We start from the raw sequence: 16,717 nt of genomic DNA on the forward strand, positions 1-16,717 counted from the left end.
TATTGTTTTACTTCATTCTCAGACAAAAATAATACAGCCTATTAAGTTACTGAAGTAAATATTCATCATGGAATCCTTCATTCCAAGTAACTCAGAGCTTTCTCTATTCACTCTATTCCTGAAGAATAATTAATACATAAATAAAACATTTTATAAGCATAAAATGCTATGCAATGTGTTATGTATGTAATGCTTTTAAGTATTATCTTGCAATATGATAAACATTTATCAATGAAATTGAGGGATGTCTGTGAAATTTTTTATGAAGTTTTAGATCTGCACTCAAACATTTTGCATCTCCATATTAAGCATTCATCGGCATATTACACTGAACTTCAGCTGGTTTTTAAAGGCTAATTTGCATTTTATAATACACTAATCAAGTATTTTAGAGGATTCAAATCAGAGGAACTAATTATACTTAATAGAAATTGAAGAGCCTTTGATGATATGTTGTTAACTATAATTGCATTATTTCTTGGCTTTATAATAGCAGGACCAATCTTTGAAACAGGAGCTATTTCATATTTCCTGGAGTTAACAATAACATTTACCTAAGGATTTCTTGTGCGCTCTAAATTTTACAGTATCAGTTTGTAAATTACTATTACTCTAGTAATAGTAACAGTAATAGTAATATGTAATATGTAAATTACATACAGGTATAGATACATCTTATCTGTAATTTTTAAAAAAATTAATGTTTACTTATTTTTGAGAGACAGAGAGACAGAGCAGGAGGGAGGGCCAGAGAGAGAGAGAGACACAGAATCTGAAGCAGGCTCCAGGCTCTGAACTGTCAGCACAGAGCCCAACACATGGTTTGAACTCACGAGCCATGAGATCTTGACCTGAGCCAAAGTTGGATGCTCAACCAACTGAGCCACCCAGGCACCCCAGTAATTTTTGTAATTGTAGATGAGATATGTGATTATTTAAGATTTTTCTACTAGTAAACATTTTTGTACTTTCTGTTTTGAGGAAAGTGTGCACTGTGCCATTTATTTATAATCTAAGTTCCTCAGAGCCATCTTTCACTAGAATTAATGTTCAAAGAGCCACACAATCCCACAGCTAAAACACAGTTGGATACTAAAATGTTCTTCCAGATTTAGTGCTTTCTAAATGTTAGCCCCAGGTTGTCTGGAGAAACTTCAGTCTGTTCTAAAAACAAACCCTTGGGTGGAGAAGAAATAGAGTATTTTCTCAATAGTGCTGAGTTAGAATAAAAGTGTGGAATCCGTTTATATTCTCAGAATAATCAGGTTATTTTATGGCAGTTGATTTAATTTGATATATTTTTTAAAAAGGTTGAGGTTGGTAAATTTGGGCAAAATATCCATATATGTATCCTGAAGAAACTGACTTCAGTATTTCTACATATGCCTAGAATTTGCCATCTTCTAACCATTACCCCTTTCTAGTCTTTTATAGAAAATAGCAAGTTCTTTGAACAATATGAAGTGACATACCAGATCTTGAAACAGACAGCTGAGATGTACGTCAAAGCTGATGGTTCAGGTAAAAAACACTGACAGAATTTGTTGCGATGTTGAACGCAGTAGAATTTAGAACCTACAGGTTTCTGTGTGATCACATCATTTTTTGTTTTTTCCCTGAAGGATCTTTTTATGACCATGCCATTGGCCTGGAGAGCACATATTGGATTCACATATTGGATTCAGTCCCCTTGAGTTTGTGCAATGCCTGTCTAACCTGTGTAATAATGGTGTGTGTGTGTGTGTGTGTGTGTGTGTGTGTGTGTGTGTGTCGCGCACCTGTGGTCTTCTGAGAAGGGGCAAAAGAAGTGTTCAGTGTCTAAACTGTGATTTTCTAACCTATTTGCAGTTCTGCGGATTAAGTGAAAAAAACAGTAACTTGAGTATCATTATCAAGTAAATGAAAACTTAAGTTAGTGTGGATACACAAATTATAACTAACATGTTGGCTTCATTTTGTAAATATATCTGTCATATTGAATCGAAAATGAACTGTAGCATTTGTGATCGATACTATATATGTGAGCATCTCTTTGAGTACATACAAAATGTGAACAAATATATATGTCATTTATTGCATCCCACTTATCAAAAATTTTAAATATATTATCACCTTTAATCTTTGTAAACAGCTGTGAATATGGTATAACACATCCCCAGCATTTGCTGAGTAAAATTCTAACATTTCATCTGTTAACTTCATAATCTGAAGAAGAATTATAAGTGCAAACCAGTATATAGACCATAGAAAAAAGGTTTGGTAGATTTCGAATAAAAAGTAAGGATTCTATTTTGGTTGATCTGTTCTAGTGGAAGAAGCCGAGAATGTGATGAAATTCATGAATGAAACCACAGCCCAGTGGAGGAACCTCTCGGTAGAGGTCAGGAGCGTGAGAAGCATGCTGGAAGAAGTCATCGCGAACTGGGATCGATATGGCAATACTGTGGCTAGTCTTCAGGCCTGGCTGGAGGATGCTGAGAAAATGCTAAATCAATCAGAGCATGCCAAAAAGGTAATGTCGCTTCCTACAAAAGAAACTGAGTACACACGAACTTAGAAATGAGTCCCTCACAGCATAGTTCTCTAGAGAGTGTTATATCTTTGCAAGTCTGAATCAAGAATCTTGACTTGCCTGAAAAACTGTGCCTTCAGGTTAGTAAATTCCTTTAGGCCAAGAAATGCATTGCTTTATAGGAGTTATATTAAAACAGTTCCCTATCTGATCAGTTCAGTGTTTTGCTTTTGTGTTCAGAAGAGGAGGAACCGATGGCGGGACACCCAAACCCAGTGGGCAACAGAGGTCGCTATACTCACTATAAAGTCTGTACTTGAAAGGCTCTGACCTCTGTGGATTTCCTAATTGAAGAGAGGATAACATAATACTGACTCTGTATAATGACACATGCCAGTTGAACATCTGGGCCGTCACGTTTTTGTCTCTTTGGATATTCTTTTTTGCATTGTATCAACCCTCAGTCAAAGGTCTTATTCTGAGCAAGAATGATCTTTTTCCTTCGATTCCAGGTGTGTATGTGTGTGTTCAAGAGTTACTGTTTTGCTTTAATGTCACTTACATTAAAATATCACATAAAATGGATTTATTATGTACTTCTTAATGGGAATCTGGCATTTTCCCATGAAAAATTAATTTATAAGTACAAGATATTAAAATGCCAGGCTCCCATTAAAAAAGTATAGTAAATACATTGGAATTAGTGCTTGCTGTCCAAGATCAGTTCTTGTGTGATTGCGTTTTGCGAGTAGATGCATTGATTTTAAATGTTTACCACTCTGTATTTCACACAGATGAAAAATTCTTGTGTAGCTGAGGATGACAAGAATTGTATACCCATACAGATTTTGTCTTTTCTGATTAGACTGACAATGCCCTAGTAGATGTCATATGTGTTAATTTCATCCAAGGGAATATAACCACCAGAAACAGAAGTGTTCTCATCTATTTATGTGGGAAGTCCTCCCACACATGGTTTTATAAAATAGATTTTGAATTCTCTTTGGTATTCTTGGTTTATACTGTGGTGTATGTGTATAAGTATGTACAAGCACACATGTATTAACTTGAAATCAGCAGAAGACTGCTTCACTGTCAGGGGAGTAACTTTAAACGAATAAAAAAGGATGTTACTGTATTCAGTGTTCCTGGCCCAGATATTTAATTCAAAAATTGTTTTCAATGGTTTATATCCATGATTGTTAATCATCTTCATGCACGATATTCAGATTTTAAAATCAAAGGTAATAGGTCAAAGGTTTATTTATAATCCACAAAGAAAACTATACATTAGTCTAAAATGTTGTACCTTTTATATGACTCTGGCACTGGTATTTACCAGTCTGAAGACTGTACAAGTCCTTTACACAACAAAAATTCATTTTTTTATGTGTAAAATAGAAATGACAGAAAATGGTCATTACGTGTGTGCTTGTTTGTTTGTTTTTGTCTTCAGCAAAAGATATGGCCAAGCCGTTCTTATAAAACGACACTCAGCATTTCTAGCTCCTATTTTTCAACCTCTCTATTGAAAATTGCATTTGGAAAAAGAACTAAGATTTACCTTAAAATTTGCACAAGTTTAGAACAAAGATACTTCACATAGTCTGGTTACTTCCGTATCATTTGTTGAGTTTTGGTTTGTGGCTTACAGTAATGTGCATCATTTATTGTTTAGGATTTTTTTCGAAACTTGCCTCACTGGATACAGCAGCACGCTGCCATGAATGATGCTGGCAATTTTCTAATTGAAACATGTGATGAAATGGTTTCCCGAGATCTTAAACAGCAATTGCTATTGCTCAATGGACGGTGGAGGGAGTTGTTTATGGAAGTCAAGCAAGTATGTCTTTCAAATCTATGTATGCTTAGAACATGCATGTGTTACAAACATGCTGATAAACAGTCCGTTTAGAGGCTGTTTTATTGTTGCAGCATGGACTTATTTAGGCAGAGTGCAGATGTGTTTGGAACTGTTATGTTTATTTTGGGTCCTTTATTCTTTCCCACTTACACATTACAGAAATGTATACTTCGGTTAAGGATTGTATTGACATATGGGGCCTCATGTTTGAAATCATAATTCTTCACTTCTGTGCTAGTTTTTTTTTTTTTTTCACAGTAATTGGACTTCCTTCAAGTGTATCTAAAATAAGAATCAGGAATCAGTCTTTCTTACCATATAACAATTCTAGAAAGTATGTAAATGTGAGGGTTACAGGCTCCCAGAGGTCGGGCTTAACTGATTTTCCGTGTTGTGCTTCTCCCTTTCCTTAACAGTATGCTCGGGCTGATGAGATGGACAGAATGAAGAAGGAGTATGCAGACTGTATTACTGTCCTGTCTGATTTTGCAACTGAAGCCCATAAGAAACTTTCTGAACCCTTAGAAGTCTCTTTTATTAATGTCAAGTTATTAATTCAAGACTTGGAGGTGAGGGGGTTTCTGGACAACAAAGTGAAAACCTGTTCTGTTGTGAAACGAAAGATCATTCATGTTACTCACATGGTTGCGAAGTTTTCCTGTCTCCTTGGCACCCTTTTGACATGTGTGCATATCCTGATTTGCACCTCAGAATTAAAGATTGCATTTAAATAAAAAAATTTATTTGAATTTTTTAATGCTCTATTTTTTTAAAGGTTAATTTATTTGAGAGGGAGAGAGAAAGTGAGTGAGCATGAGGAGGGAGGGGCTGAGAGAGAGAGGGACAGAAGGTTCAAAGCCGGCTCAGCGCTGACAACTGTGAACCCAGTGTGGGGCTCAGACTCACCAACTGTGAGCTCATGACCTGAGCCGAAGTCGGAAGCTCAACTGACTGAGCCACCCAGGCACCCCTCTGTTTGGATTTTTTAAAGATATGTTTTGACCATAGTGTAACTTCAAAATAGGTGTTTTTTTTTTTTTTTAATTCAGAGATATTTTTTTTACAACCAAATTACAAAGGACTAGGAGAAAACAGGAAACGTCTACATCCAACACCTCTACATAAATGCCTCTACTCTAACAAATTTATTAAATGAGTTGTGCTATTTGCATATTTTGAGGACCTTGCAGCTCTCAAAAATGAAGTAGTAGAAGAATATGTAATGACATGGAAAGCTTTTCTAATATACTATTGGGAAAAGCAAAAAACAATATCCCCTTTTTTTGTGTAAATATAAAAAAATGGGTGTAAGCACACAGAGGGGGAAATGTTCATGATATAGTGATGGATGTTGGCTCTGGTTAGCACTGAGTGAGAAGCCTGGAAGTAACTTCAGTTTTCTTTTTCTTATTATCTCTAATTCATAAATTGTCTACAATGACCATGTGTTGCTTTTTTTAAGATAAGGTAAGTTGTATAATTGTTAAGGTCAGAGGATTTGCCCCAAATTAACATGCATTTACTTGATTTATGATGTTTACATACTACATTCACACATATATTTTGGAAGTGTAAACTTGATGCTTACTTAAGGATTTATGGTTGCTTTTAAAGGAAAGCTTTTATCTATTTTTTTTTTAATTTTTTTTTCAACATTTATTTATTTTTGGGACAGAGAGAGACAGAGCATGAACGGGGGAGGGGCAGAGAGAGAGGGAGACACAGAATCGGAAACAGGCTCCAGGCTCCGAGCCATCAGCCCAGAGCCTGACGCGGGGCTCGAACTCCCGGACCGCGAGATCGTGACCTGGCTGAAGTCGGACTCTTAACCGACTGCGCCACCCAGGCGCCCCGCTTTTATCTATTTTTAATATGATCTTACCAATATATAATATATTAGCAAAGAAGGAAAGCAATAACTGGAATCTCCAAAAGCTTCTTACAAGTATAGGATTTCATACAGTACACATTGATTTTTGTTCAGCCTTCTGCAGAATTCTGAAATTAAAAGGAAATGTACGTTGTGGTAATGTAGCTGTTTCAATGGCTCCTGCAGGACATTGAGCAGCGGGTGCCTGTAATGGATGCTCAGTACAAGATGATTACCAAGACCGCACACCTCATTACCAAGGAGAGCTCCCAAGAAGAAGCCAATGAAATGTTTGCAACCATGTCTGGGCTCAAAGAACGGCTAACCAAGGTGGGAAAATATGTTAACGCGAGGGGCCAACACTGCCTTGCGCGTGCCTGTACCTCCTCCGGCCAACACACTCATGGGCAAAGTCTTTACCTGTTAAGAGATCATCCTTTTGTTGTTTATTGGGATTCTTGATTTAGTAACTTTGCCATTTAGGGACTTGGTCATGAAGTTTAACAAATGAAACTATGGAGCTGATGTCAAGTAATACCTCTGTTAATTTGGAAGTACTAGGAGGTTTATTTTAATAAAATCGATCGGTCTCTTCTGGAGAAATAAGGGGTCAGTGAAATGTCATCCAACAAGGGGGGAGATAAGGAAGAGGAAGAGATCATACATTTAAATGAGAAAGAGTTCCCAAATGTCCTTTTTATTGAGGTTTATTTGACTGTTCTAAGAGTATTTATGCTATTTTCTGTGTGAATAGTCTGGAACGTGGAAATTCTGCTCTCTTCAGCTCACAGAGCTCACCTTAGACTCAAGATATATACATTTGTGCCATCTGTGTACAGGGAACCCAGTGAACACTAAACACCAGCCATAAGACTTTTCTGTTCTATTGGGGGATTTTCCTTAAGACCTTTGGAAGGTTCCATTGGGATTTCTTATCTACCTGAAGTTGAGTTTTATGCAGATGGTATTGTTTGCATTTCAGTAATTAATTTTTAATAGGAGGTGGGAGGTAGTATAAATGAAGAGGAAAATTTTGTAATGAACAATTGAGAAACAGAGGAAAAGACAGCAGAAAAACCTGTAATTTAGGAGAGAACAAGCAGAAGGAGAATAACCCACATGAAGTCAGTAGTGGGCAATTAATGAAAAGAGGAATAAATGAGATAAGTGGAAAAAGGAAGAATCATGGTATTGAAAAAAAGAGAACACTTCATTTGCCAAACTGACATATATTAGAATGTTAATTTGTAATTCTTTTTATTTTTAACATTCAAGTTAAATGTTATCTGTAAAGATTGGGTACAATTCAAAGTCAACGTTACTGATTTGATAACCTTCAAACAGCTTTCAGAGCCATATCTTGGGCTTGCACATCTTAGCCGAGGCCAAGTTTAATGATTTAAGGTGACCTGTGAGAAAGCAGATCCCACCTTTGAGCACATCTAAGTCATTCTGCTTTTTTTTTTTTTTAATTTTTTTTTTCAACGTTTATTTATTTTTGGGACAGAGAGAGACAGAGCATGAACGGGGGAGGGGCAGAGAGAGAGGGAGACACAGAACCGGAAACAGGCTCCAGGCTCTGAGCCATCAGCCCAGAGCCTGACGCGGGGCTCGAACTCCCGGACCGCGAGATCGTGACCTGGCTGAAGTCGGACGCTTAACCGACTGCACCACCCAGGCGCCCCCCTGCTTTTTTAAGCTACTGCTTCAGTTGTAGCATCTTAGTAAGTTTTCAGCTGTATCTAGGAAAGATTTATAAAGCACACTGACTTTTAATTTATTTTTACTTATTTTGATGTTTATTTACTTATTCTGAGAGAGAGAGACAGAGAGAGAGAGAGAGAGAGAACATGAGCAGGGGAGAGAGAGAATCCCAAGTAGGCTCTGTGCTGTCAGTGCAAAGCCCAACATGGGGCTCTGTCTTACAAACCGTGATATCGTGACCTGAGCCAAAATCAAGAGTCAGATACCTAACCAACTGAGCCACCTAGGCACCCAGAAACCAACTGATTTTTATACGTGTTAGCAGATTCTCTTTTGTTCAGAATCATTTTAGAAAAGCCTTGTTGCAGTAGATCAGTAGCTTTCTTTTGGTGAGTTTACCCTTTAGGCAGTGTATCCGAGAGCATGAGAATATTCATAATTTAAGAAAAAAGAGAATGATCTATTAACAAGTATTCCATTTCCTTTCGTTGGTTCCCAAAAGTATGAATAATATTTTGGGAGCAATTCTAAGTAAAATGAGTGGGGACAGGAAGTTCTTAGAGAACTACTTGATCCTGCATTCCAACATGAAGGTGTTAAGACAGAAACTTTATGGATCTCTTGATCTCCAGGAACGTATGGCCTCATTGTGAAGATCAAGCTGATATTGATACAAGTGTAGGGGCACCTGGGTGTCTCAGTGGTTGAGGATCCGACTCTTGAGTTTGGCTCAGGTCATGATCCCAGGGTCATGGGATGGAACCCCGTGTTGGGCTCTGCGCTGAGCATTGAGCTTGCTTGGGATTCTCTCTCCCCTGCTTGCACACTCTCTTTCTGTCAAAAAAAAAAAAAAAAAAGAGTAATACAAGGGTATAAAGTAACAGCATTTTTTAAAAGACAAGTGACAGATGAGGCTGGGTCAGTTCAGACTAGGGAGACATCCCCTGGCTTGGGAACCTTTGTAAATAAACTGGTACATGACTTGTGAGCTTGGGGTGGGTAAGATGATTGGCAGAGGGTCGTGACACATGTTGCTGGGGGAGGTAGGGAAGCACAAGGCCTGTCTGGGAAGAATGAGTCAGCAAAGTTACAGGTCTGTCCGGAGTTTAGGGTTCAAGTTGTAGAGACCTTGAAAATAAAGTTGGAAAGTCAGTCTAGATAATGTCATTCGTAACGATCTCAGGTCAGGTTTTGAGGCCAAAATGAAGATCAGTTGCACAGTTTATGAGGGAGAATTCGATGCCATCTGGCTCACTAACAGCCTCGTTTAGATGGGAGGGTGCCATCCAGATGGACCCTTTAGATGAATCTTCCTGGGAAAATTCTGTGGCATTTATTTGTCTCAGTGATTGAGTAGTATTGTGTTTTTATATCAAAATGTAACAGTAAAAGGAAGTATCATTAAATAAGAGTCTTTGGAGATCTGCAAGCACCGAATGACGGCTTCGCTGAAGAAAATGTTCTCAGAGGTGTGAACAGTGTCCTGAGCTTGTGTTACTTAGCGGCGTTTGACGGAATTTTTGTTTTTGTCTTTTTAAAGGTCAAAGAATGTTGCCCTCCACTCCTTTATGAGTCTCAGCAGCTGTTGATCCCATTGGAAGAACTGGAAAAGCAGGTGACGTTCTTTTATGACTCGCTTGCGAAAATCCATGAAATGATGGCAGTTCTCGAGCGTGAAGCACAATCCAGTGCCCTTTTTAAACAGAAACATCAGGTAAGGGAAAGTCCCCGTGAGGAGACATGGTTATTTTTAAAGCGCGTTTAGTGGGACTGAGGTGGTGCCCACAGTGGCAGGAATTCAGTTAGGACAGGAGACATTTTTCTAGAGTAGCGCTGGCAACTCAAAACAAAAATACACATCTTGTCCAAAGATGAAAACCCTGTCCACTAAAGATAAAATAAAATATCTATCTATGTAAATTTACATAGAGATAAAATTTTTATAACCAAATTAAAAATTGTATGTATTTAGATATATATAAAAGTAAACAGTTGCATTCTATTTCTATCCAGTGTCTATAATCTATGTCTTTTTTAAATCTTTTTTTTTTTTAATGCTCATTTATTTTTGAGAGAGGGCGACAGAATATAAGAAGGGAAGAGACAGAGAGAGAGGGGGTCACAGAATCCGAAGCAGGTTCCAGGCGCTGAGCTTTCAGCCCAGAGCCTGATGCGGGGCTTGAACTCACAAACTGTGAGATCACGACCTGAGCTGAAATAGGACGCTTAACCGACTGAGGCACCCAGGTGTCCCTATAATCTGTGTCTTAAGGTTTTCTTTGCCTCTGAGATTATACAATCATAAAGTTCTGGGAATGTGTTTGGAGTGATAATTATTTTTCTTTGTCTCAGTTTTAGTAAGCAGATCTCTCTGCAGAACAGCTTCCCTCTCTTGAAGTTAATGGACTTGTTTAGGTGGTTTATTACAAATGACCCCATCCATCAGAGGAGGGTGAAACTTAACGGGCAAAAGGTTTGCCACTGCCTTCATTGAAAAAGACTCCTGGAAGGAAGGCAGCATCACTTAGTAGAAAGAGCCAAGAGTATCTGAAGTGTCATATAGATATTCGGATCATAGATCTGAAGTAACAAATTACAAAGCCTTGATTAGCTTTTATGCTTAAAATGCAGGTAATAATACCTAGTTGAGAGCTTATTGTGAAGACTACATTAGATATTCTATAATGTACTTAGCACACAGTGGCACATAATACGTACTCTATAACTAGTTATTATTATTATTATTATTATTATTATTGATAATAGAGCCATGATGATTATACCACCAAACCCTGTTCTAGTGGGCTCTCATTTTATTGGATAAAGATTGTTTCTCACTTTGAGTCAGGTTGCCATGTCTCACATTCTCAAATCACTATACATTGCCACCAAAGAATCCTTCCACAATTAAAATAACATTTGATATTTTAGTAATAATAATACTAATAATATTTAATAATATCTTTGTTAACATATGTTACTCTCTGACCTCCTAAATCTTCAAAAGGAAGAAGTGTGTCCTTATTCCATTTTGCCAAAACAAAACAAAACCCTTGGTCTTAATATTTGTATCTAGATTCCCAAAACCGGTATCCAAATGAGCAGTTTGAAATACTTTTCCAAAGCAGTCGAGGATGTCAAAATGCAAATAGTGTGGCGGCTTCAAGTCAAAAAGTGACTGTTGGCCTTTGACTGGGCTAATTTCCATGCATCTATCAACTGTAGAAACCACTATGATGCCAGGTTACGAAGCAGAGGTGGAAAGCCCTGGGTCACCATGGCTTCTCATCCGGTGACTGTGTGACACCTACATGTCCTCCCACACCCACCAGGCTGTTGCCTTTTGTGGTTAGGGTCTGGGGTCCCTCGTTTTGTTAATGAAAGGTCGACTGACAGCTTGTGAACCTTAGGAATTCAAATGTGCCTTTTGGGATACACAAATGGTATGTAATATGCTGCAGCTCTTTCAGTAAAGTATAATGTGCATGGGTGTTAAATTTATTTAGTCAGATTAAAACCTAATATGTAGATTAATTTTGTGATTGTTCTCTCAGTAAACCAAAGGCCTGTGAGTTGTATGGACAAAGCAGGCACTAGAGAAATAACAACTTTGATGCCCTTTCATTTTCTTAATGGTAATAGCACAGGCATGAAATATATAAAAAAATCTCAAAAAGCTCAATGTGACATTTAAATGCCTTATATAAAAAGCACTGACTTTGGTGATTGCTTCAAATTGAGCTCTTCTGAAAAGAAACACTTCTCTGTACTTTTGATTTTACTTATAGCTGACTAAAAGCCTAAAAGCTATATAATGTTGTTCTTATTGTTTTGTAATGGTTCCTCTCTTTCCTTCTTTTTCTCACTGTTTTAAATACTATTGTTGTGGGTTTCCTTTCCCTGTAGGAACTGTCAGCTTGTCAAGAGAGCTGTAAGAAAACCATGACGCAGATTGAGAAAGGCAGTCAAAACGTTCAAAAGTTCGTGACCTTGAGCAGTGTGTTAAAGCATTTTGATCAGACGAAGCTGCACAGACAGATTGCAGATGCCCACGGTGCTTTCCAGGTAAGCTCTCTCTGTGCTATAGAGACACGAGCCAGGGAAAAATACAAGGAATGAGGACATCTAACCATCACGTGTCATGCTTCCACTCTTGCTAAATGTCTTGCCTACTGAGGTTTGGAACCAATCATTTTACTTGTTTTCTTAATATTCATCAATGTTAAAAAGGAGTTGCTTACTCTCATAATGAAATGTATTCCTTCCAAGTGTTTTTTTATTTTTAAAGAAACAATACTCTTTAACAAAATGATGCTTTCAGTAATCCGGAAGCAGCATCACATTATGATTATTTTTTAAATCAAGAATATGGTGAAGAAAATTGGAGACTGGAAGAAACATGTGGAAACCAATAGTCGCTTGATGAAGAAATTTGAAGAGTCTCGAGCAGAGTTGGAGAAGGTGCTACGGATCGCTCAGGAGGGCCTGGAGGAAAAGGGGAACCCAGAAGACCTCCTGAAGAAACATACAGTGAGTTTATCCTTCATGGGGCACTTGAGCTGAGGACACGGACAAGTGGTCTTGGGTGAAAAGTAAAAAGTGTGCTCCGATCTAATACTGAGTGTTTGAGGAGAACAGGGAAGAAGAGGTGAGTTAGGGAGGCAGAAACATTTTAGGTTATGAGATCTAAAGAAAAGGGCAGCAGCAAAAAGAACTTCAAGGGCAACTGATGAGCAGCATTATAATTGGCCATTCCTAAGTCCCTGAGGGAGTAGAGAGTTATAGGATATAGAATTCAGGCTCTCCAAATGACTGTTCATTGTTAGGTGAGAAATTTTTACGTAACCAACATAACTCTTTTTAAGAGATAATTTTAGGTGGATGGCTAAGTCTCTGTGCTCATTTCATGAATCCTCCATATTGTAGTATGAACACCACGTGCCTTGAAGTTTGGTAGCTGATCCACAGCTTGTCCTATCGTGAAGCCATCTTCCTGTTAATCATACTCATTTAAATCATTTCAGTATTAAAAATGTTAGTGATCAACGCCAAGTGGAGATGATGGCCCCTCTGAGAACATGTACTTTGAGTTATTTTCCCTGAAATTCCAGTGGATATTTGTATGAACCACACTACCGCATGATGACTGCAATATATCTGTGACGCAGCTGACTGTGATGTCGGTGACCAGCCAGCATCTCCTTCAGTTTAGACGCGTGGTGCCGTGTGGCACTTTCTGGTTTGAACCACTGTTGTTTCAAAATATCTCCGCGGACATACTCCTGAGTCTGTGTGAGACTTGGTCATGCGTTGATGTGCACACGTGTTGTATTTATCTGCATGGTGTGCCATATATTTATGCATGCACTGGGTGCTTAAGCAATGGGCACTTATTTTCTCACAGTTTGGGTTTGGTGAGGACTCTCTTCCTGGCTTGTAGATGGTCATTCTCACTTTCTTCTCGTAAGATGGAGATAAATAGGGAGCAAGATCTTTGATGTCTCTTCTTATAAGGGCACTAATTCCATCATGAGGGACCCACCCTCATGACCTCATCTCATCACCCCATAGGCCTCATCTCCAAATTTCATTACACTGGGGGTTAGGGATTCAACATAGGAATTTGGCAGACGTCGGTGGGCACAGTTCTGTCCGTAGCCTGTGGGGTCGTGTGTATTCGCCTGGATGTGGATGGAAATGGCTCATAATGAACCAGCAGGGCCTGAGACACATTGTAGCTAGGGTATGAGGAATTGCAAGGCTAAACACTAGTTTCAGTTCTGCTCTTCTGACTTTACCAGAGAGGAATGAAAACTCTATTATAGGGAATCAAGGTTTTTGGCCCCTTGGCCTTCCAGAATATTCTACCAAATTTGAAAACTGCAAAGATATTTCTTTCTAAAAAATGAAAAGTACTAGTTGAATTTCAGATGTGGTGGCTTCTGACTCATAACTATAGATAATTATAGTTCATTCCTTAAAAAAAAAAAATCATAGTTGCCAGCAAGGTTTAAAGAGGGCACTGGCTGGCTAATGGGCTCGTTTCGAGTTGAGGCGTGACTGCTTGACTGTATGGTGTGTAGATGCTGCCTTTTATTCTGTCTGACACTCGTAACCCCCTCCCCCTCCACGCCAGGAATTTTTCAGTCAGCTGGATCAGAGAGTGCTCAATGCTTTCCTGAAAGCTTGCGACGAGCTCACTGACATCCTCCCTGAGCAGGAACAGCAGGGCCTGCAGGAAGCTGTTAGAAAGCTCCATAAACAGTGGAAGGTGAGTCAGGACATAATGGACGCACGGACATAAGTACGTATCATGCATGATGGGACAGAGCATGAGGGGATTAAAGTTCGATTGTAAGAGAAATGTAGGAAGTCATGGAAGGTCACCATAGTTACTTCTCCCACTGAAAAAACTGAACTTGAATAAAGCATGATAAAGTCTGAGAGAATTTTGTTTTTCTCATTTTTTTAGTAGCATCAATTTTATCATATTACTTAAGAGCACTCTTTTTCTTTTCCTGCGTAGGTTTGGGGATAGGAATGACAAGGGCATTTAACTTATTCAGCAACATCAGTAAACCCACTTAAATAAATTATGGTAGAAATACTATAACATTTCGCTGTTTTCAAGGATTTTACCATCTGGTTTAGATTGTTATGACCTCAGAAATGTAAATATGAACATTTATTAGTTAAGGACTCAGCAATGAACATAGCATGATCCAATTCCCCAAAGAGCTTCGAGTCCAGTGGGGAAGATAATTAGTTGCAGATAATGAAAGTACAATATATAATAAGTCCCCAAAAGTGTAAGTAATACATATGAAAGCTTTTGTAGAGAGAAGTGGGCCTACTTGGGGAGTGGAAAGGAGTGAATCAAGTAACTAGCTTTGAGCTCAGATTTTAAAGAAGAAGCAGGGGTCTGGGGTACATGGGAAGGAGGAGTAACAGGAACTGGAAGAGAGAGAGAGCAGGAGAGAAAGCACAGAAGCTGGGGATGTAGGGATCCACTTGGCATGTCTAACCTGAGTGCCCCACACTGCACTCATCACATGGAAGTTGATTTCAGAATTGAAGGCTGTCTTCCCCAGCCTGGAGAAAACCTACTGTAGCAACAGGTTGACCAGTGCTATCACAAGGTCACAGGGAGTGGCGAACTTCATGTGTGTTATATGAAGAAGTCACGGGGTCTGAAAGATAGGCAACCAAAACACTTTCCATCAGGTTTTGTGAATCTCTGGATTTTTTTGTTTTCTCCATCTCAGTAACATAGGCTATAAAATCAGCTCTATGCATAGGAAAAACTCAGTTAAGGACATAATGTTTTACTTGCTAAATTTGAAAATTAAAAAATCCTTAAACCCAAGTTTTCTAATATGTCTTTAAAACTTAAAATATCATAAATGTATTATAGAATAGAGATTCTAAATGAAAGCTGTATTTATTTTCTACACACAGACATTCACAACATTAAGCTCTCTAGGATATAATCTGGTCCAGTCTTTCCATAGCCCCAGATCATCTTTCTCATCAGTTATCTTAGTATTTTATTTTAAAAGTAACCTTTTAAATACCATAGGATAGGGGTACCTGGGCGGCTCAGTCAGTTAAGTGTCCGACTTCACTTCAGGTCATGATCTCAAGGTCCGTGGGTTCAAGCCCCACATCAGGCTCTGTGCTGACAGCTCGGAGCCTGGAGCCTGCTTCGGATTCTGTGTTCCCCTCTCTCTGTGCCCCTCCCCTGCTTGTGCTCTGTCTCTCAAAAATAAATAAACATTAAAAAAATTTATAAATACCATAGGATACAAGTTAGCTAAAACTAATAATTGTAAGCCTGAAGGTAATCATATAGCTTATTCTTATGTCAGAAAGAACATAAAACATTTCATGTTGCTTGCGTGCTGGATGCCCTGTTTACTTGAGGAATGCTCTAAGGAAAGAGACATGGCAGGTAGTCACAGGTGTGGGCTGTTTCACCCTGGCATTTTTACTAATAAAAGTTTTCTTATCTTCGCCTTTTGTGTAGTGAGTATAATATAGGTTCTTCCTATCTCACAGGGTCATTGACAGAATTAAAAAAGACATATGCTGGGGGGACTCAGGGCATGATTTAAATTTAGATTCAAATCTAGCTTTTCTACTTACCCCTGAGCCTCAGTGGTCTGACCTGTAAAATAGGAATATTAATATTGTGTGAGGCTGTTGTAAAAATTAAATAGAATGATCCCTGTGAAACATGTGCCCCCCAGGCAGAAGGTATTCATTACGGCCCCAACCCTTACTTGGAAGTGTACAAAGCATAATGGCCAGGTGCAGACGATAGTGATTAAATCACATCGGACCCCAAGGGAATATTTTATGGTTTTTGCCACTTCAGTTGAAAATGTGTGTAATCAGAAATGGTATCATATTTTAAAAATATTCCTATGGGATGTAGGACCTTCAAGGAGAAGCCCCATATCATTTGCTTCATCTGAAGATTGATGTGGAGAAGAATAGATTCCTAGCTTCTGTAGAAGAATGCAGAACTGAGCTGGATCGAGAGACCACACTGGTGCCCCAGGAAGGCAGTGAAAAGATTATTAAGGAGCACAGGGTACGTCTCACACACCCCACGCGCGGGCACGCCAAGTCACATTGTCACCTAAAGGATACAGCCGGTACTTTGGTTTGGGTCTGAAAACACGAAATAGCTTAATTACTTGATACAAGTAGACTAAATGGGAATCTTCTATGAAACTAGGAAAGTACTGTGTGGATCCTCACA

General features: G+C 38.7%; 1 protein-coding gene across 17 annotated transcripts in view; it reads left to right on the top strand.

Moving 5' to 3' along the window:
* Positions 1 to 16,717, top strand: part of SYNE1 (spectrin repeat containing nuclear envelope protein 1) — a 480,816-nt gene that overhangs the window by 165,849 nt on the left and 298,250 nt on the right. For all 17 annotated transcript variants that reach the window (XR_005782621.1, XM_040448857.1, XM_040448858.1 and 14 more), the window contains 10 exons: positions 1,425 to 1,521; positions 2,310 to 2,512; positions 4,191 to 4,355; positions 4,793 to 4,945; positions 6,433 to 6,576; positions 9,491 to 9,664; positions 11,857 to 12,015; positions 12,316 to 12,480; positions 14,087 to 14,221; positions 16,388 to 16,546. Coding sequence is in view for 16 of the 17 variants with exons in the window: in XM_040448857.1 (XP_040304791.1) it covers positions 1,425 to 1,521; positions 2,310 to 2,512; positions 4,191 to 4,355; positions 4,793 to 4,945; positions 6,433 to 6,576; positions 9,491 to 9,664; positions 11,857 to 12,015; positions 12,316 to 12,480; positions 14,087 to 14,221; positions 16,388 to 16,546 (1,554 nt within the window). In the remaining variant the exon portion in view is untranslated. The remainder of the gene's footprint in view (positions 1 to 1,424; positions 1,522 to 2,309; positions 2,513 to 4,190; positions 4,356 to 4,792; positions 4,946 to 6,432; positions 6,577 to 9,490; positions 9,665 to 11,856; positions 12,016 to 12,315; positions 12,481 to 14,086; positions 14,222 to 16,387; positions 16,547 to 16,717) is intronic.

The sequence above is a fragment of the Herpailurus yagouaroundi genome, unplaced genomic scaffold (genome assembly GCF_014898765.1).
Source record: "Herpailurus yagouaroundi ecotype Mexico unplaced genomic scaffold, PumYag 198, whole genome shotgun sequence".
Classification (NCBI taxonomy): Eukaryota; Metazoa; Chordata; class Mammalia; order Carnivora; family Felidae; genus Herpailurus; species Herpailurus yagouaroundi.